Below are 22,364 nucleotides of genomic sequence, written 5' to 3' on the forward strand. Positions count from 1 at the left end.
TTAAATTTTTGTGAGTCAAAAGATGTGGATTTTTGACTATGGAAGCATTGATGGGTCAACTAGACAGGCTGCTAGAAGTAAGGAAAGAAGACGAAAACTTAACTTATTTTCATTCCTTATAACTCTTCCCATCACAGCTATGTGTCCCTCAATGGACTCTAAATTCCTTGAGTAAGGAGTACAGTCTATTCGTCTCTATATCCCATAGAGTACCTTGCACAAAATGAATTCTGAATATAAATTTATTAAACCAAAATGAATTGAATGAACTTTAAAGCCAAGCTGTAGATTCTGCCTTTACCCCTAAAAAATGAGATGGTGATTTCAAGATATAACACTCTGAGTATTAAGGGGTATATATTCTATACCTTGAGCACATCTGTAGTGACATGAAGGATAATTATATGCCATAAAGAGAGAATAGGGTCCAATAGATAATAATGTATCTAGTAGCCACTATATTGTAAAAAACTTTATAGGATCAGTATTTCCACTAGAAATCAAATTGCATGGAAGGCCATGTTAAGAAATTATGGTTTTACTTCATAGAGAGATGTTTACACACTTTCAAGTTGAAAGATTTGGACAGGAGCTACCAAAAGAGTAGGTCTTTTGAGTAACTCATGTAGTCTATATACTTACATTAGAAATCTTACCTGAAGTTAGCAGTGTTATTGGCTAGAAGTATTTTCCAGTCCATTAATATTGAAGATCTGCCAACTTACATAATCAAAACTTTAAAAGTATAATGCTTGCATAGCCAATGTATATATACATATACCTATTTTATTATTTACATATTACTCACGCATATACAGTTGCTTACCAAATGATGCCTCCCCAGAAGAATGAGAAAAATACATAAAAGGCTAAAGAACCCCAAATCACAAAGTGATTTATCCATGTCCAGAAATGAGTATCCAAGGCAAGCTGAAAAGAAACAACACAAGAGATTTCATGATGGGTACAAACTGCACCAGGCAATAATATACTATGGCATCTGATAACTTGTATACAATATGATACCTATGGGAGGATCTAGCTTGGGCCATGCTTCCACAAGTGAATGGAACTAAAAGTGGAACAGAATTCAGGCTTTTCAAAGAGCTAGGGTATAAAAGAGCTGGACTCTGCCCTAAGTCCTCTAGATTCTAGAGTACAGGTGTGGAGATGTGATCAGGGAAGTAGCTAGTAGGTATGAGGTTACAGATGACTCGGAACTAAAGGAAGGGCAAAGAATGAGGTAATGATAACATCCAGGAGTCTGGAGACCCAAGTCCTCAGGTAGTAGTGGCCAGGGAGATGATGGCAAAAGGAGAAGGCCTAGCTGGTGGAGGCAGGTATACTGAGAAGCAGTAGGAGAGGGTAGGTAGCTAGGAAGGGTATACAAACTATACAAAGGAGTCATGATATCTCAAACACAACAGATAGGGGTTACTAAATGCAAAGGAAACTAGCTCTATATAACTGCATCATGTGGCAATGGATTATGGGTATGACTATGCAGTGTAATTTTCAACTGCAAAGCCCGTTATCTATTAAATTAAATTAATAACATTTTCAGTTGCCTTAGATTTTAATCCCTTCATGTTCCTGCCAGGGAACATGATTGTTTCCTCAGATCGTGGAACCTAGGATTTCCAAATGCAATCTAAAAACACAAATTATGGCCTGCTTCACTTGCTTAAAAATTTCTGGGCCATAGGGACTAATATCTAGGGCATTAAGTTATTGAACAGGAGGTGGTATCTCAGTTTTGTTACTTGCTGTGACATGGTCCTCCGCTGTTACAGTTTCTTCACTTGCTTAAAATTTCAAGGCCACAGGGACTAAGATCCAGAGCATTTAATTATTGAAGAGGGGGTGGTATCTCAGTTTTGTTATTAGCTGTAACATGGTCCTCCGGTCTCTGTTACAGTTTCTCACTCATAAAAAGGATGTTGATAACATTGTTAATGTAACCCAGTCTTGAATTATCACCCTCTGAGATGCTTGGGAAAATGTCACAATAATACCCATGCAAAGAAGAGGGCGTGGACATCATTGAGGGACACGTGAAAGACACTGCAGTATGGCCAACTTTATGAAGGGAACTTGGAAGCCCTGGGGCCACACACAAGGCCAAGGGGAAAAATGGGGTGGGGAGGTTTCCACCTCAAATCATGATCCTGTGAAACAAAATAATAAAATAACAACTAGTATTTATTGTACTGAGCATATTCTATGTGCCAGGCCCCATTCTAAGTTTCATACACACACACACACACACGCGTGTGTGTGTGTGTATGTGTATATATATGTATATGTATATGTATGTGTGTGTATTAACTTCTTAATCACTAATTGGCTTCTTACAAAAAAAACCTAAGAAAGGTAGGTGCTACTTTTATCTCCATTTCACAGAAGAGGAAATGGAGCTACTGAGAAAGTCACTTGTCCAAGGACATGCTGCTACTAAGTAGCTGAACTGAAATGAATTGTAACATTTTTTGTAGTTCTAAAATATTACTGAAAGAGTAGATGTAAACATATGTTAGTTCTACTTGGTATAAGAAATTAACCAGGAATAAAAATTTAGAGGGGAAATTATTAGAAGTCTATTGTCAATTATACTTCTGAATTCTAGTTCTGACTACTAGGCACACTGGAATTCATTTAAGGGTAACTTATTCTTGGACCCCATGTGAGGTGTTTATTATTGGAATTATCAAAAGAATCTGACTATGCTTCCAAATGTAAGAGAGTCCCAACTCACAAGCCTCAAGGGTAGCACTCATCATGGCTTCAGAACCATTATTATGTGGCTCCAAATGATTTTGCCAAAATTATCCTTCTCGTATGTTATCTGCTGTATTTTTTATGCATTTCATCTCTAATATGGGCAATATGAATACGTTATATAAAATTTCATCATTACCAAGCTCTTTTGCATACATTATTTCACTTGTGAACACCTATTCAACTGTCTTAAGTACCCAAATCCCTTTAAGGCCTGGCATTCTTAGTTATGTAACATTAAAGAAGACAGACAACATACAGTAAAAAATGAATCACGAGTAGTATACAAATGTCCAAATCTCTAATATCATACATATCTTAGTAAGCATTCAGACTTGGATATGACCTCCAATAAAAATAATGATTAATAGACAAGAAACACGTATTAGTATAAGACCAGAAAGTATTATAAAAATGGTGTTAAATATATTTGAGTAAATAAAAATCTAACCTTCAGAGTCACAGTGAAAACTAAGACTGTAAAAACAATGGTCCCAAAAGTCCAGTTTCCATACACCTGAAAAACATTTTACAATTACATTTACCAAGAATATACAAGCCTGCCTAAAAAAATAAAAAGCTGAGTTTAATATTGTGTGTAACTGCCAAAGATTTCTGTACGACTTTTTTAGGGAAATGCCTGGTCAAAAGTTCAGGCCAAAATCCTAGATTTTACTGTGACCTTAAATTTTCTTGGTCAGGTACACTACATTTATGGTTGGTAGAATTTATTTCCATTACTCCATGCAGCACCAAACAGGGAAAACGCTGGTATGATAAAGGTAGGAAAAAACCCTATTATACTAACAGTAATGTTCGTCAAAACAAGTCAATGGATCACTCATGTCTCTGAAGAGATATGAGCCTTTCCTATAATATAAAACTAAAGCTTTTAAATAAGGACTAATTTGCAGACCAATGGACTCACATTTCTAAAACAGTCTAATTTTTGGCTGTAAATATTAAGAGCTGTCAGCATGTGCACATCAAAGAAAAGCAGATACCATGTATAAATCCAAATGATGGCAATGAATGGCACATATGCTTACCAAATGCTGTCAAGATCTGAATGCATAACATTAAAACAGAAAATGAAATGTAAAGGTTTTCAAAAAATAAAAACAAAAAATTAAGGTTAATAGAAGCAAAAAAAGAATTTGATCAAATCATACATGGGTGTTACGTTTAATTGCTGATAGCAGTCCTTACTCTTACTGTAATTTTAGCAAATATTTAGAAGGATGGTGACATATACAGCAAAATTTAATTAATCCAGACATCATGAACTCAAAATGGGTGATGAATTGGACACAGGCTGGGTTGAAGCTCCCCATGCATCACCTGAAGAATTTGCTGAGAAAATGAACCATGTCAACAGGCCTGCAGGAGAGTATCCACCTGTTTTACAACATTTTTTTAAAGCAAGAGTTAGCTCTATGTAATTTATATGCTAAATAAAAATAAAATAAAAAGTAGAAGTGACGGATTTAGTCATAAAGCTGAAGGGATCTGAGAAATCATAAAATCTAATCCCTTCTTACTGATGGGAAAAGTTGACTTGGAAAGCTGAAGTGACTTGCTTGGGGACATGCAGAGATTTAATAGGGTACAATTCTTGTTAAGTGCTTTATGTGCCTACTCTAAAATACTAGATTTGTATTTCCTCAAAAGTTATTCAGTGATAATAATTTTAATGGATTCATACTAAATTGACTTCTGTCAGTCTAAATTAGAGAGGTTTTGACTGTAGTACCTAATTTCAAAGTATTCAAATCCACTGAACCTATCACTTCTGTAACAGATGTCGACTGTCTAGGTTCTAGACATAGTCATTGTACTCAGTAAATTCTTTTTGAATCTTAGCTTTGCTTCACATTAGAATGTAAAGAATGAATGATCATAAAAGAGGAAGCCCAGGAATAGAAAGGAACATAGTGAAAGCAGCATGCAAGGTGGTGGGCTTGATTTTCTACTGTGTTGCTGTGGGAAGACCTCATCCCACCAGCAATTCCCTCCTATAGCACAGCCAGGGCAAAATCATCCCAATGCAGGTGCTGACCCATGTAGTTGCTTGTTGGGAAGGCACTAGTACGACCAGGGTAGCTTTTCTGCAAAACACTATGCTACCATGTGGAAAGGAAGGAGAAAGAGAAGGGAATTCCAAAGAATGACAGTTACTGAACAAGCATGGAAGGCCGCTGTAAATAAGAACTGAGTGGGGCCAGACTTTGCTTTTAAAACAGAAAAAGCCTTGCTCATATCGAAGTGTAGGGATCCAAAGTCTGAAATCCCAAGAACTCTGTTCATCCAATAAATTACAGCCAAGTTAAGCTTCCATAAGGTTTGCACATAAGCTCTCTAGTTAGCCATGCACACAGGAAGTGATTTCTTACTTCAACACTTTTACTGTTCTAAAGAAGTTGTGAGAACTAAATACTATAACTTAAAAAAGTTTGCAAAATGATTACAGCTAGAGTATGTGTATGACAGATTCGGTGCCTATGGAAAAAAGATAAGCCATGCTTATGATACCAAATGATGTAATGACCTTTTTTTTTTACCTTTGCATTTTTTTTTTACCTTTGCATTTTCTTCTAGGGATGAAGTCTGAAAAAGAAAATAAGTCCCAAAGAAGAACACTATCCCTTCAAATGTGGCCAGAAATGTCCAATATAAGAAGGGGCTCAACTGTAGCATGGCATTGCCAGAAATTTTCCTATTGAGAAATGAGAAAAAAAAAACCACAGGTTAACAAATCTCCGAAGGCCATTTATTTAAAGATACGATGAAATGCCAAAAGTGCACATAAGGTTTAACCCTGTTATAATGAAGGTAGTTACTCCCCTGAGGGACTGGAAGACTTTTGGTAAAAGGCCAGACCGAGCAGGTTTATCTTTGTGTAATCACCTCCTGAGTCAGTGGATTAAACTGTCTAAGCATTTCTAAGTTAAAATTATGGCCACCTAATAACAATAATATAATCAATAATAATTAGCTCCTATTTATTGAGTACTTATTATATATCAGGAAACTAGGTTAAGAGTTTTATATATATTGCCCATTTTTATCCACATAAAAACCACAAGAGATAGGTATTCTTATCACTCCCATCTACGAATAATAAGGAGCCTCAAAAAGGTGTATCATAATTGTTTCCAAACTTTGATGCACATTGGAACCACTATTAGCACAGCAGCATGCTAGAGTTCATTCATTTAGTAAGGGACAGAGCTAGTATACAATCTTTGATTTACTTGACTTCACTCAAATCCTATGTTCTCAACCAAGCTACCTTAGCTTTCTAACTACAACTGTTAAAATATTTCTTGATTACTAATCAATATTTTTTTCCTGGGAATTTAACCATTTTTGGTCTTGGGGTGCCCTTTATATTTTTTTAATTGAGCCAAATTACATGCTTGAAACTGTATGGTCATGATTTGATAAAAGGCATGTCGACAAACTAAAAGTTTAAAATATGTCAAAAATAGCACAATCTCCGCAGTACAAGTCGGAATGTTAAATAAGGCCATCGATTCTAATGAAGTAGAGTTGTAGAAAGATGAATTTGTGCATGGAATTCTTTTGGCTTCTATTTCAAATTACTCCTAACATTTATCTAAAGGTATCTAATCATTCAAATAGCATACAGGTCATCAATGCTACCAAGAATGTCACTGGGCTGTATGGAATAAGAAACACCTTTGTAATGTAAATGAAACTGATCCTTGTTCAGTTGGTATTAAGTACTGTAGGGTTTCCTGAAAAGGTGGCAAATACTCAACTTTTTCCTACTATGGTTTCCAAGGTGCATGAAGGTATCTGAAGTACAGGGGATGATGCATAAAGCACTGTGCTGCTGTTTGCCTTAGAAAAATTGCAGGAGGAAGAGGTAGCTGCTTCCTAGAAACAAGCTCTTCCCATAGCTAGTAAATCCCATTCCCAGGGCAACTGGGAGCCACAGAGAAGGCACCTCCTTAAGATCTTTGCAGGAATTGCCCAAACTGCCAGCTAGTGGGACTTTTGAGAGTCACTGACTTGGGTTGAGGCAGGAAGTGGTCCTTGTCTTTCCAGAACTTCTCTGGGAATTACATTACACACTGGGAGGGAGATGGACAGTGGTATGTACCATGGAATGCTGAGTTTTAGGTGAGGCTTTCTAGGTGCACCCAGATGAATAGATGAAGTTATTGGAGACAGAATATGGCAGTCACGATTCAGAGGAACATGAGAGAGAATTAGAAGATTTGAGGAGTGGCTGACTGGCAGCAAAGGCCTGAGCACCTCCATAAGATGGGAGGTAGCAGGAGTACCAGGACCTTCCTTTTGCCTTTTAAAGCTGTAGAAGCAATAAACCCAACATCCTTCCCTCTATAGAACTAGTTTACTTTTACTAGTTCACTTTTAACATCTCTCTCTCTCTCTCTTTTTTTACACCTATAGCACCCGGTCTTCCTAGATGGTCTCCCATCTAAGTACTAACCGGGCTCAATTCTGCTTAGCTTCTGAGATTAGACGAGATCAGGTTTGTTCAGGGTGGCATGGCTGTAGATAACATTTCTCTTAAAAATATGCAATTGTGTTCTTGTTTCATGTCAAAATGTTTGAAAAATGCCTAAGTCACTAAGTCCCAGAAGGTAAAATCTACAATATGCTACACAATATTAAGTGGTACAACTATAGAGAGAGCCACATACGAAGACCAGATCTTCATATTTACAAAAGACTACTCAGAGTAATGAAGCAATTTATAATACAGTGACGGGCTGAGAGCAGTGTCTTATCAGAGTGGGCAAGAAGGAAGATTGCATTTTGGGCTGGGCGATGGTTACGTCAAGGCTTCCATTTTTGCATCAGATGTGGCAAGTATACCCTTGTTTAATAATTCATAATCTACACCTGCAGTGCAGTAAATAAAACTTCACGGAAACCATTACAATAATTTGTATTCAACAGTTTTCTTCAGGTTTTCAACATTCGTAATATATGCAAGTGTTCAGCACAGCCCTGAAGTTAAGTGAAGGTGGGTGTTAGAATAGATTAATAGCTACCATCTATTCAATATTGAAAACTTACTATGTGCCAGGCTCTATTTTAAGTTCATTTACACGTAGTCACTCATTTAATCCTCACAAAACCACTGTGGATTAGGTGCTACTGTTACCCAAATTTTACCGAAGATGAAATTGAGGCCTGTCTCAGTCAAGTAACTTGTGTAAATTTACACAGTGAGTGGCAGAGCTGGGATTGGAGCACAGGCAATTAGCTGGAGCTCTTGTTGGGACTGAATGGAGGGATTCCACTTACTGCCATCTAAACCCCACTTCTTCACTTTAGTTGTTGTCTAAAGACAGAACACATTGCCAGTTCAATGTCTGAAAACCACCAGCCAGCTGGCAAGAGCACAGGGCTGGTGATCCGAAAGACTAAATTCTGATCTTGGTTTGGCCTCTAGTTATACTTTGTCTTTTGGCAGTCATTTCTGCATCCTGGTTCTTCATTTTAAAAAGAGAGCATAGGAGACGACACTAATATTTCTACCAAGGTTTCTATGATTCCCCTCTAGATCTAACTACCCCTTGGCAACAAATATAGGGAAAAGCAGAACATGTTAAACAATGCCATCAATACAATCAGCAAACTCTAGATTGGGAGAAATTCTTCAAGATAAATGATCCAGTTTTATCAACACATAAATTGTCAGGTTAATCAGATTAGAAGAGACTCATTAATCAACTGCAATATATGAATCTTATAACCTGATTTAAATAAACTATTAAAAGAAATGAGTCAGTTGGAAAAGCTTGAACATTAACTGAATATTTGATATTACAGACTTGTTAAATTTTTAGGTACTGTTATTTTTAAGTCCTTATTATTAAGAGATACATACTGAAATAACTATTTTATACAAGTTTGACATTTGCTTCAAAATAATTCCATGATAGAGCAGAGAGGGTTATTAACAAAACAGAAATTGGCCCTGCATTGATAATTGGTAAAGCTGAGTGATGAGGACAGGGAAATTCACTATATTAATAGTATTTTTGCTACTTTTGTGCATGTTTCAAAATTCTCATAATCAAAACCTTTAAAATGATGATATATTTTATAAATCTAGTTAAATCTAACAACTAAATGTGAGTTTTATGAGTCATTCTAGTTAAAGAAATACCTTAATTTGTGTACCTTCACTTCATACAAATAAACCACCCAAGCCTCTCTATCATACTTACTATCCACTATTTAGCAATGCTTAATAATTCGCTGTAAATTGACAACTTCATCCTTAGCTACAGGCTTAATTTATAAAAATCCAATTAAATCATAAGTTAAGCAACTGGGGCTAGTGGAAAGTCCTCCATCCATAGAGAAAAGCATGCATTTCCAACTGACACAAAATAAATATAATGGCTTGATGAATTATTTTCTTTAACAAAACAGTTTTAGAATGGGGCTAACAAAAGGGAAGAGGCTATGCTTCAGGGGCGGTTTACAAGAGAAAGCCTAACATAATATCATCAGTTGAATCCCTTACAGGTAGGAATCAATATCCTAAACTACCAAAGATCTTTGTGTAAGGCATTATTTTTTTGTAATTAAAACATTGTGTCTTCCTCTAAGATTCTAGAGCTCTATAAAAATGTACGTTCACATTTTGAGAATTAATGATTTTGAACTAAGTGATTTACACACACACTCAAGTACCGGACCTACACCTAGGAAATACCTCATTTTCCTGTTGAATGATCTGTTTTAAGCAGGTAAAAATTCAGAACGGAACTATGTGATCAACCAGGTAGGCAGTTCTGTATCCTCTACACCTTCAGATAAAATGAAACCTACAACTTTGAAAGTATGAGAGGGTTTTAACTACAATGTTGAACTTACATATACAATCGGGGATCTGAGGTCAGAGTGTCAATGTTGATGTGCTGTTCCAGTAGACTATAGGCCAGGATGGGCAAGGATGTGAAGCAAATATTGTACATTGTAAGGTAAGCAGCATCATACAGTGGCTGAAATGACAAACGCAAGAGAAAGGAATGTATTATAACAATCATTTGCAAGAGGATATTTATGTGTTTGAAAAAATCACAAGCTAAAACAAGTCAGTTTTGAAAAAAGCAAGACAGTTTCTTTTCACATTTTCTGTAATAGCAAAGGAAGTTTTGTAAATAAGGCCACTCTGGTAATTATAGAAAAGAAGCTAACATGTGATGCATCATTTTAATATACCTTTTAATAGGATCTTATTAAGAATATTTACATGCTATAAGCTCTATTTCTAACAGATATTAACTAATAACTTTTCAAAAGATTTGTCAGCTAACAAAGACCAATTAAGAATAAGTCAGAAATCCCTCAGGGAAACTAGGCACTGCTCAGTCTGTGTCACACTTTTTTTTGTTGAATATTTTACATGGCTTTAAATATCACTATCACCTTCTCCATGATATATTCATGATACTGAATATGGCGATTTAGTAAGAATCAAATAAATGTATTCTTAAAAACAAAGCTAAATATACGCACAAGGGCATGACTTCCAACTCTTTCTGGTTCTGAATTTCCTAGGTTCCAGACCAAAATTTCCAACCGTCTGCTGGCTGTCCCATAGGCATCTACAACTCGAAATGTCTAAAACCAAACTCATAAATTTCTTCCCCCTTAAGTATGCTTTCTGCTATGTTTCCTATCAGTCAGTGGCTCTACATCTGTGACCCTAGTATCTACCTTAGTGTCTGGTACCACTTAGGCGCTCAAGGAATATTTTAAAATGAGCGATTCTCTTCTTACCTCACCAGCTATTGCTTCTCCGTCTCTTATTTTCCCTGAGCCCTCTGTTGGAGTGCTCCAGAACTTAGTGTTTGGAAATTTATATTCACTTTCTAGGTGATCTCATTCAGTCCTGAGGTTTTAATACTAGCTAACATTCACTGAAAATTCCCCAAAATCTATCTCTAGCCCAGACTTGTCCCTATATGTACAATTACCCACTTGACGTCTCTTGGTTGTCTAGCATATTTCAAACTTATGTCCAGGACTGGACTGCTGACCTGCCCTCAACTCAAATCTGCTCTTATTGAAGTCTTCTTCATTTCAGGAAAGGGTGACTAAATCTTCCTGATCAGTAAGAACCAAAATCTTAAATTCTTCCTTGACTCATTCTCACACCTCATAGCCAATCAATTAAGAAGTGCTTATAGACTCTATCTTCAAATGTATTTAGAACCAGGTCACTTCTTAGCACCTCCACTGTTACCACTCTGCAAGCTTCCTAAATGGTTTCCTTGTTTCCTTTAGGTCCCCCTTGTGTTCTCAACACAATGGCCTGAGTAGCTCTACTAGAAAATAAGTAAAATCAAATCATCACTTTTTCAAACTCTCCAGAGAATCTTTATTTCTGGAAATTAAAAAAAGTTTCTACAATGGGGTGACTATAAAGCCCCACTCAATCTGGCTTCTCCTACATGCTGACTCCATCTCTAACCTCTCCTGCTCCTTGCTCACTCTACTCTAGCTGCAATGGCTTCTTCATAGTATCTCTAACATGTGACACCCACCCCTGGCTTAAGACTTCCTTTGAACCAGCTGTTGCCCTGCCTGGAACATTTTTCCTTCAGATAGTACTCCCTTGCTTCCTTCAAATCTCAGCTCAAATGCCACCTCAGTGAGACCATCCTTGATTTAACTTGCCATTCCCTCTCTCCTAGGCATATTTTCCCCCTTTAGCCTGTTTTCTTTTTTCGGTACCAATTACCTTCTAACTAACTTACGTTATAAATTTATTGTTTATCATGTTTCTTCTGCTATGATTCAAGCTCCTTAAGGATATGGATTTTTATTTTTTTGAAGTTATAGTTTGAGAATGAGCAAAGCAACCCCTGACATCTAGGAGCTGGCCTGGCACTCACAGGTAAGCATGGGCGTTCTATCAAACATGTACAATTTCACAGAAATGCAACATCAAAACTCTGTGACTATGATGAATCAAAACAAAACCAAAACAGCTCTATAATCACATCTGAACATAGAGTATGAATACTGTCCAAATCACAAAAATAACTGACATCCCTATTCTGGCTAATATGACTGACTGACTGTTGCTTCTGGACCAATGACAGTGTTAACCTCTTTCTTGTCTTCATTCTTCCTGGTTAAGATTTACTGAAATGCCCAGTCATGAAATGACCCCTGCTTACTGACAGCACCTAATCTGGAGCAAGGCCCAAATTCTTAAATTCTCCAAATCACCTAACTAAAGCCCAAATCTTAAAAGACTTTTCTATCACCCTCTCCTTGAGAGGCCCCACTGTTCCTCATGGTGTATATTCTTCCTCATTGCAGCAAGTAAAAAACTTAATCTGATCAACTACAAGTGAGTATGTTCCCAGTGGTCTTTTGCTAGAGGACTTTGACAATCTTGAGCTCCTAGAACAGAACTTGGCATATAAAAAGCATTTGATAAATATTGAATGAATGAATGAGTAGAGATTGAATGCTGTAACACATTTACAAAGGACTGAATTAATCTTGCAAATCTTCCTTTATGGAAAAAAATTAAAAGTATTTGAGAACAACTTGAATAGAGCAGTAGTTCATTTATTAGCTGACTTAAACATTTAGTGAATGCTTACTAGGGTGACAAGTACTGGAAACAGAGAAGATTCATGTCCTGTCTGCCAAGGAGCTCAAATTCTAGAAGGGGAAACAGAGTGATGAGTGTATGAAGAACTGGGGGAGTCTAGAGGAAGGGACAACTCTGGCCTGAGGAACCAAGCAAGATAATATGTATGTGACATTTTCAGTGAAGTTAAAAATACAGCTCTACACAGAACATGAAAATACTTCCCACATACAAAGATTTAGGCTCAGCAAAAATATTCTACTGAATTTAAAAGTACCCCAAAAGGTGTTGCATTCATTTTAATTCTCAAGGGAGAAGACTAGTCTGTCGGCACACAACACTATATTTTCATCAAAAACTATCCATTTTCAGTAATGAGAAAATTGAAATAATAACTCAGATTGACTGATGTGTAATTTAGTCTTGAATTTCACTCAAACAAAAGCATCAATCTACTTTCATTCAACTATGGTACTTTGAGGTTACATGAGAGAAAATTGTAATTCTCGGATGCATAATTAAAATTAGAGGAGACAGAATGTTCTCAAAAGAAACAACAGGTTTAGCTGATACTATTTCTTGTTAAACCTGTTACAAGTATTTTCTTTATGAAGGAAAAGAGACCAGTATTATTCTAGCTTTGCTAAAGAGCAAGCTGCTTTTTTGCTTAAAGAATCAGAATCCTGGTCCTATGTCTACATTTTCCATAGCTCACTCTCTAAGTTCCAGGGTTACAGAGAACACCTGCTGGGGACCTGAGTGGAAAAAGGCTGACTATCTGTATGTATTCTAAGATATCTGCAATAAAGGTTGCTACATTCAGCAACAGCACTGGGCCAAATTGAAAACTAAAGATATTGTATATCATGTAACCATCCCAGAGCTTCCTTTTACCTGTTACAGTTTTCCTCTAACATGTCTGCATAGCTCCTTCCCTCATCTCCCACATATCTCTGCCCAAATGTCACCTCATCAGAGAGAACATTCCAAATTATCTTCTCTAAAACAGCAGTTCTATTCCCTAGTCACACTCCATTCATTTGTTATGCTTTTCCCTCCTTGAGAACATTTATCAGTACCTGACAATATATTTGTCAGATTGTTGCCTATCTCTCCCCCATCACTATACTGCAAGCTCCATGGGGTAAGACGTTTGACCACTGTTATATCTCCAGCACTTAGCCTGGCACACAGTAGGCACTTAAGAAATATTTGTTAAATGAATGAATATACCAGTTGAGCAACTGAGGAAGCCAAACATCAACTCCCATGGAAACCTAAGCAGTTAACTGAAGCAGACCGCAGACTCTTGGCTGGCTTTAATAGGAGTAAGTATTTCCTTTCTTCATACAACTTGTGCTTGATAACTATGTTTTAAAAGGGTAACAAAAGAAGACTCTTTTCAAAATAAAAACAACATTTCAACCAGATAAGCCAACTTCCCTTTTGTACTTTGCTAAAAAATTGAAATGTGTTTTTAAAACTTGCATTCATCTCAAGAAGTGAGGAATAGAAACATTTTGATCAATAGTTAGCTGAATGTTCAAGAAAAGCAGACTCACCAGAATTCACAAAATACTGTTAGTTTTGAATACAAGAAGGCTGCTGGTACTTCCTATGGCTAGTAGATGATTAATTCAAAAAGCGATCTGCTTAACTGGCACCATGGGGCTGATGACATGGCACTGATATAACAGAGAGCATACCATATGGCAAAGGGGCACGTTCAAAAGAAAGAGCAGTTACTTCCCGTTGAGGAGAATATATTCTTAAAAATACTGCCAAGAAGTCAGAAAATAAAATAACTTTCTACCATGAGGAATTAAGGATGCCTTGAAATTTAGAACCTCAGTCTCTAATACCTGAGACAATGCTACCAGTAGCTCAGCTTGGTGAAATCACTGAATTACTCATAAATTAACTATGAAAACTTCTGAGTCAATGAGCATTACAGCTCCTGTATATTGCTGTACTTCCTCTAGAAGCAACGCAAAATCCATTTCTGTTCTCAAAACAAACCGACAAATGTGCCTGTTCATCTCACCACTTAAATATCAAGTTAACATACAGCATATTCTTTATGTAATAAATATTCAGAAAATAGATGGTAAAAAAAAGAGTAGCTCAAGTAAAGTAATCCAAGGCTTTATCTAGGAATCACAGCTTTGTGGCCAGCTTGAAGATCAACATTTTTCTAGAAAATCAACCTGAGAAACTGTAGAGGTGTGAGATTTTATTCAATGAAATATTAAACTATAACATTTTAGGATTACTGTAAAATGCTGGATACACTGATACTAAGAAAAAATCAGAATACTCTTTTAAAGGTCATCTTAACTCCAAGTGAATATACTAAATAACTTACAAAAGAAAGTAATGAATAGAAACATTGTTAAAGCAAAGACACAAATTATCTGCTATTGTCAAAACCAAGCCAAAATCAACTGTTGAACCAAAACCAAACCAAAAAAAAAAAAAAGAAAAAACAAAACAAAACAAAAACACAAGTCCTTTTTCTTTGGACATACCCACTAATTTCTATACTTCATTGCATAAAAAGGTAAATTATTAATAGCAAATGTAAACTACATTATAACAAATAACTAGAGTAACAAACCTGTTGTGAGAATCCACAGAAAAACTGGTACAAAAATTGTGGCAAAATGAAACAAAGGTTCTGGAAAAAAATGGAGAAAAGTGTTAATGTATTCACTTAACTTTCTAAACTAAAACAGGAAACTGTACTTCCAATAATCTACAGTCAGTCCTAAGTCCTTCAAGCATCAAAACGCATTAAGTCTATACTCCAGAGCTGTAAGAAAGCAACTCAAAAACAAATGATTAATTCATTTTAATACCAACTTTTACCTTATCAATGCAGAAGAGATCTCACTTCACAAGAACCTCTTGCTATTATTCTTCTACGGAAGAAATGAGCTTATACAATACAAACACCTAATGGTACTGAACCTTAAATGTCATTTAGATTTGCAAAATCATCATAAAGTAGAATGACACAAGGCTTTAAGTGTATATTTTAAGTCAATTAATACCAATAAACAGGAATAATTACAGTGTATGTTGACACTAACAGTATCAATTAATGCTTTACTCCCTTATTACTACCTCGTCTACAATTAACATATTAATATTGATCATTTACTATATGCAAAAATGGCACTGTGGACAATACAAAAAACAAAACAAAATAAAACTTCTAACTCTTAAGGGATTTATCATTTAATTGGGAGAACACTAAAAACATTTTAAAAATTCAAGTGCGGAATTCATAAGGCGCTTTTCAAAGTTACTAGGTGTGACTTCAAATACTGAAATTAGTATCTTCAGGCAAAAATAGCAGAACCAATATTTTCAAATGAGTGCCATCCATCAAGGCAGGCTGTGACCTTATCTGAATACTGCTGTCTCTTATTCATGATATCTCTGGATTTCTCTTTGGGCAATGCCTTCAAGAGCCCATTTTTGAGCCATAGTAAAAAACCAATCTCCTTCCTTCTGCCACACATTCTCACTTAGGAAATTTACCAGGCCACTAGACTTGAGGCTATTTTCAAAAATCCAATGCATCCTCAAAGAATGAACACCTGCCATGGCTGAGGATATTTAAGTAAATGCACTACATGTTCTGGAGGATGTTCTTAAAGAAAAGTGCTATACATGTTTTGAATAACTCCTACAGCATCAAAATAAGTGTGGAAGCTCTAAAGAGCTCATCACCCAGAAGGGCGACAGGCATTTGTATATACCAGTTCTGGTAGAATGCAAAACACTGTGTTTCTAAAATCATACTTTATTAAAAAAAAAAAGTTATTTTCCAGTCAAGATGGTGAAGTAGGTTGGTGTTTTGACTAATGAAAGTAATAATAATGTCCTCTTATTTTCTTCTAGAAGTTTTATAGTTTTGGATTTCATATCCATGTCTACGATCTGTTTTTAATTAATTTTTGTAAAGACAATCATTCTCCATTGAACCACATAGGCATCTTGGTTAAAATCAATTGACCACAAAAGTGGCAAAAAAAGTTCTGAGGTTGGAGGAGGCAGTGCTTAGTGAGAATTTTCAGGGTGCTTGGTGGGAAAAGGTCTGACTCTCCTACTAGAATGTAAATTTCATGAGAACAGGTACCTTGCCTGTCTTATTCCATTATGAGCCCTCAGGGCCTCAAAGAGTGCTTGGCACATGGTAACACATTCAAACATATTTGTTGACTTAGTGAATAAAGAAGTTACAATTTGAACTAGGTGCTAAAGATGAACAGGATATATTGATAGCAGGAACCAAGGTAAGGCCTTATGTATTGTAAACAGATAAGGTAAGACAGGGTCAGACTGTGGGGTGCCTTAAAAGCCAGACTAAATCCTTAGTTAAAGGAGAGTAAAGTTTCTGGAGGACAAGTTGAAAAGTGGCATTTCCCAAACATTAACATGGCTGAATTATGCAAGGAATATTGCATGGAAAACCAGAAGGCAAGATCTGTCACTGCGGTACTTCTGGGGTGAGGCAATAAGGAACTACAGGTGCAATGGCAAGGTAAGAGGAAGGAAGGCTTCTTAGTTCAGCCAAAAAGGGTTGGAAGTCTTAGAAATCTTGAGACAAAAGGAAGCACTAAAAAAGGAATACTGCTAACTCAGTAACTAAGATGATAATGGGCACAGAGATCCTATGAAGACAGAGTACACTATCTACATAAATATTCCCCTAAATTCTGAATAGGGTCAATTACTGACCACTGATAAACATTAGACATTTTAATGCTTGTTTTGTTTTCCGTAACAGATCATTCCTTCCATCTGGTGGCAGCTGACTGAATTGCAGGCCAAAATCTTAAAAGAGGCAAACCAGGCCTCTGGAAAAAGATCAGATTGGTAAGCCTATCTCTAAGGCAAATCTTCACGGGCTCTCCTACTATACAGGAGGTAAGAAAGAATAACAACTCATCCCCACACAGGGCTGTTTTGTTACTGAGCCCAAGACCCAATAGACCCTAATTATGATGTACAAACAGTCGTGGACTTAGAATTAAGTAAAGCTAGTGTGAAAATCTTGCTCTGTCACTTGTTAGCTGGGGAACCAAAGACAAGTTAAATTTTCTGAGCCCTACTTGCCACATATTTTAAGTGGAAATAATACTAATTGCCTCATAGGAGATTTGTGAGGATTAAATAAGAAAAGAAAGTGCTTTTGTCAACCAGCAAAGTACACTACATATTTTGAGTTAATTATCATTATTAATCATCATCAATGTTTGGCCTGGATACCAGTTGATACTGGCTGACAGCGCCTTAGTAAATCTGTAAACCTGGGTTCACGGTTATGTTTTTTTTTTCCCCCTAGAAAATATAAAGTTAATAAGACCTGGGCTTTATCACAGCAAATTGACACGCGAAAGCAGCTGCTGAGCTTTCCCTCCTGTGAGATATAGGGTATAAAACTCAAATTGCTTGAATCATTTAAAACTGGTACACTAACTTGATAACATACCTATAAACTAGAATCTAATTAAGAACTTTGGTAAATTCTATTCTGTGATAGACAAAAATTAGTATGCACGCTCAGTTTAACATGTAACTCTTAATGACTGGTGATAAAACAGAATCAAGGTATTGCTGGGAAAACTATCTCAGTGTCCAATCATGTCGGCTTGGGATATTCCACAATTATTGTGTTTGAGATAAAGATTTAACTGGAGAAAATATGCTCACAACATACTAAGTGAAAAGGGCAAAGTGCAAAACAATACGTTTTTGGGCTGACTGATAATAGCTTTGGGGTTTCTAATACGGGTGATGGAAATGTTCTAGAATTAGATAGTGGTGATGGTTGCAAATCAGAGAGAATATACTAAAGGCCACTGTATTGTACACTTTAAGAGTACGATAGTAGATTTTGTTATTTGAATTATATTTCAATAAAAAATGAAAAAAAAAACCCAGTATATAGTTTAAAAAATGATGTATACATACATTAATTTTTATAGAAAAAAGAACAGGTCACATAACTATATGTTATCACTGGTCCTCTCTGTTGGTATACATTTAAAGATTACTTCAAAAATTTCAATTTAGGATCTAGAGGTTATTATGCTAAGTGAAATAAGTCAGGAAGAGAAAGACAAATATCATATGCTTTCACTTATATGTGGAATCTAAAAACAAAACAAATCAAACAAAAATGTAAACAGACTCATAGAAACAGAGACCAAAGGTCTAATTGCCAGAAGGGCGGGGGTGGGGGCATGGGCGAAAAGGGGAAGGAGAACATAGTCAATAATATCATGATAACTTTACAAGGTGACAGATGATTACTAGAATTAGTGGGGTGATCAAATTGTAAGATATAAAAATGTCAAATCACTATATTATACACCTGAAACTAATATAATCAATATAAGATTATATATTTATTATAAATAAAAAAAATTTTTAAAAAGATTAAAAATTTTCATTTCAGGAAAGAAGTTATATATAAGTAAAAGAGGTATTTGAGAAAAGTCACTGTTGTATAATTCTTTTGTTTAGAGCACTGACTCAATAAGCAACATCCTCACAGCATCTCATTTTGAGAACCATAACAATGTTTCACATAAACAATTAATTCATTAAAATCAGTTAGAATTAGAGAGGAAGGATCCAAATGGATGCGAACAAAAATTTAACCTAATATTACAAATAAACAACATAACTACACTAAAATGGTAGAAAAGGAAAAAATAGTTACTTTGGAAAGAGTATTTCAACTATACACTCCAAGAATAAAGACAAAAAGAAGTGCACATAAACATATTACTCAACTTAGTTTGTTTCTCCCAGGAGTATGAGTTAGCAATTCTGAAACTAAGTGTATTCTAGGACTGAGCAACAAGTAAACATATTGAAGGTAAAAAGAACCAGGTTTCTTACCACTGAAGAAAAGAGTTACAAGGAAAAGAGAAAGGTTAGGATAAATCTAGTGGTGTTGGATGAAATCAAATGTATTAGTATAAACTGAGTTCATATACTGAAGTTCATATGGATACCTTGGATTCCAACTCCAACACTTATATAGTATTTCCTAGCTCTGTCCACTGGGAAGGCCTAGAATCAACTTCAAGTCAGCAGCAATATGCCCAACTAGCACCCAGATCTGATTTCTAAGTACCATTTGCAAATAAAAGGAACCAGTATTCCTTGGAGAAATATCTGAATCTAGGACTGGAGCAGAAAAAATATAAGATGAGCTTAGAAAATCAAGTGGTCCTAAAAAATAAAAAAAGTCTACGAAAAAGGTTCAAATGGGGGAGTTGCTACTCAATGGGTGCCAAGTTTTAAATATGCAAGATGAGCAAGTTCTAGAGATCTGCTGTACAATGTTGTGCCTACAGTTAATATTGTATTGTACACTTCAAAATTGGTTAAGTGGTAGAGCTCGTGTTAAGTGTTCTTACCACAATAAGATATTTAAAAATAATGGGGATATATTGAAAGGAGATGGGGCCAAATCTATGAAAATCTGAGTAACAGAATAAATACTACTACTAATGGATTTTAACTCAGAATGAAATGTCTCTTTTAGTAGCAGAATGCTCTTTTCAAACACTATTACACAGAGTAAATTTGAAGGGTCTTGAGATCCCTAAAACACCACTTGAATTATTACCAAAGTTAGTATTATTATGGATGAGACACTGACATGTACTGAGCAGGTTACAACATTGCTTCTGTGGTATTTGTGCCAAAAATGCATAACCTGAATCTAATAATAAGCGAACATAAGATAAACCCAAATTGAGAGACATTCTAAACTAACTGGCCAGTATTATTAAAAAATGTTAACATCATGAAAACAAAAAAAGATAGGAATTATCTTAGATTAAAAAAGACTAAGGCGATATGACAGCTAAATGTAAATGAGCCTGAAATGGACCACAAAAAGAATATCAATGGGACCACGGGCAAAACTCCAATCTGCTATGTAGATTAGTTAATAATGCACCAATTCATATCAATTTACTAATCCTGATAACTATGTTGTAGGTAATCTAAGGTATTAACAGTTGGCAAAGCTGGGCAAAGAGAACATGAAAATTATTTCACTTATTTTGTAACTTCTTTAAAGTCAGAAATTATTTCAAAATGAAAAGTGGAAAAAAGTTTTTAAAAACTTGAACAGAACATAGAACAGAAGATCAATTTCTGCATTATGTTGGCCAAAAATGATTTTCATACTTTCACGTTCATGTATGCCAGTTTGGTATGCATAAAATGAGTGGCTTAAATTATATTCTTGGATTTCAAACTGTGGAACCTGAGGAACCTCTTGGCAGGACAGGGAGGTTGAGCTAGTACAAAGCCCTGGCCTCATGACCTTTAGTCAATGCAATCTTGCTTTTTATCTGTTTTATCTGTGTAATTTCATTTGAATAGAGAATTCTACTAAAAAGAATAGTGTAGAATAATGTTCAGGATAAAAAGGGAACTAACTATACTGATACATGATACAACATGGATGAAATTCAAAAACATTATACTAAGTGAAATAGTGCACACACAAAAGATTACATATGATTCTATTTAGCTAAGAAACAGGAATATCTAATGTGTATATTGCATAAATCATATCTAAATTTATGTTATATATTACTATATGTCATAAGCTACATGTTATATGTATATATATTAGACAGTATTACATATATAGTAACATAAATTAGAATTTAAATCAGACTAGTATTTGTTTGGAGCAGGGGTGCAGGAGACTGACTGGGAAGAAGAACGTGGGAACTTTTTCTGAGATGATGAAAATGTTCTACTTTTGACTGGGGTGGTGGTTACATGAATGTACACTTTTGTCAAAAAGAGAACTGTACATTTTTAACAGGTATATTTTATTGTATTTAATCTATACTTCAAGAAAGGTGACTTAAAATTTCATCTCAAGCCTCTTGCATTAAAAGGAATTTCTGGTTTCTGATTCCATAAATAGATTTCCTTTGTTTTGCTGACCACAAGTTTCAGCATAAAGAAAGCAAAAAAAAAAAAAAAAAAAAAGAAGAAGAAGAAAGGAAGAAAAACATTATGACCAAGCAGAACCCATGCAGGATTAAACAGTCATAAGTTAAACTGCAAATATTTGATCACATACCTTATAGAAGAAATACTGTACAAGATGTGCTATTCTCACATAATATAGATGTCCATGAGCCAATAGCAGTTTCTTTAAATGTTTAAACTTTGGAATTGAATAATCACTATTCCTGGCAGCTTGGCGACCTTCTTTGCCTTTAATACCTAAAAAAAAAATCTCTACAGAGTGAGTATTTCATATTTTAACTTGCTTACATGTTATAGTTCAATTGTATAGTTTAGCTTAGCTTTTATTTAACCAAAAGTGCTTTAACAATGACAGTGAGACGTAACCAATAAACAGTAAAATGAAATTTAATTGGTAATTACATATTTATAACATAACATACAATTAAGTAGGATCATTATTTTAATCATTACAGGGCAAAAATGATCTTGAGAAAAATATTAAATCTAAAAATGTTAAAGCCACTCAGTTTAGTGCTTAATTGTGGGCGGCACTGAGACTAGGTGCAATATTAAAGCAACTCAGAGACCTGGGATTTGTGGCCTAGGAGATCAAAACAGAAAAGTTACAATAAGATGGTGAAGTCCTTTCACTGACTGAAACTCTCAGTAGTAGCCCAAGTTTCCATGAGCTCAAGCAGCTTTAAGACATTTCGACACTGGATAACCAATAAGTAGAACTGAGAGTTCCACACTGCATAGGGATACTTCCCAATAGGAAAAATTTGGGAATCCAAACCGCAGTGCAATAATTCTCAAGATACTCATTCCATTATTTCTCCCCCTCTAAAAAAAAAGGAAACGAAAAAAAAGGGGGGGGGGAACCTTGTTTGGATTGATGCCTACCAGTAGCCCGAAGAGGGGA

At 35.5% G+C, this 22,364-nt stretch overlaps 1 protein-coding gene and 1 pseudogene across 2 annotated transcripts in view; both read right to left on the reverse strand.

Moving 5' to 3' along the window:
- The window catches only part of ATP11C (ATPase phospholipid transporting 11C), a 160,085-nt gene that overhangs the window by 14,039 nt on the left and 123,682 nt on the right, over nucleotides 1–22,364 (reverse strand). For both annotated transcript variants that reach the window (XM_036227331.1, XM_016131161.2), the window contains exons 22-27: nucleotides 21,552–21,697; nucleotides 15,027–15,086; nucleotides 9,670–9,797; nucleotides 5,359–5,494; nucleotides 3,230–3,295; nucleotides 827–930 (exon numbers count right to left, since the gene is read on the reverse strand). In XM_036227331.1, the coding sequence (XP_036083224.1) occupies nucleotides 827–930; nucleotides 3,230–3,295; nucleotides 5,359–5,494; nucleotides 9,670–9,797; nucleotides 15,027–15,086; nucleotides 21,552–21,697 (640 nt within the window). The remainder of the gene's footprint in view (nucleotides 1–826; nucleotides 931–3,229; nucleotides 3,296–5,358; nucleotides 5,495–9,669; nucleotides 9,798–15,026; nucleotides 15,087–21,551; nucleotides 21,698–22,364) is intronic.
- LOC118608565 lies at nucleotides 7,213–7,331 on the reverse strand (annotated as a pseudogene).

The sequence above is a fragment of the Rousettus aegyptiacus genome, unplaced genomic scaffold (genome assembly GCF_014176215.1).
Source record: "Rousettus aegyptiacus isolate mRouAeg1 unplaced genomic scaffold, mRouAeg1.p scaffold_m13_p_9, whole genome shotgun sequence".
NCBI lineage: Eukaryota > Metazoa > Chordata > Mammalia > Chiroptera > Pteropodidae > Rousettus > Rousettus aegyptiacus.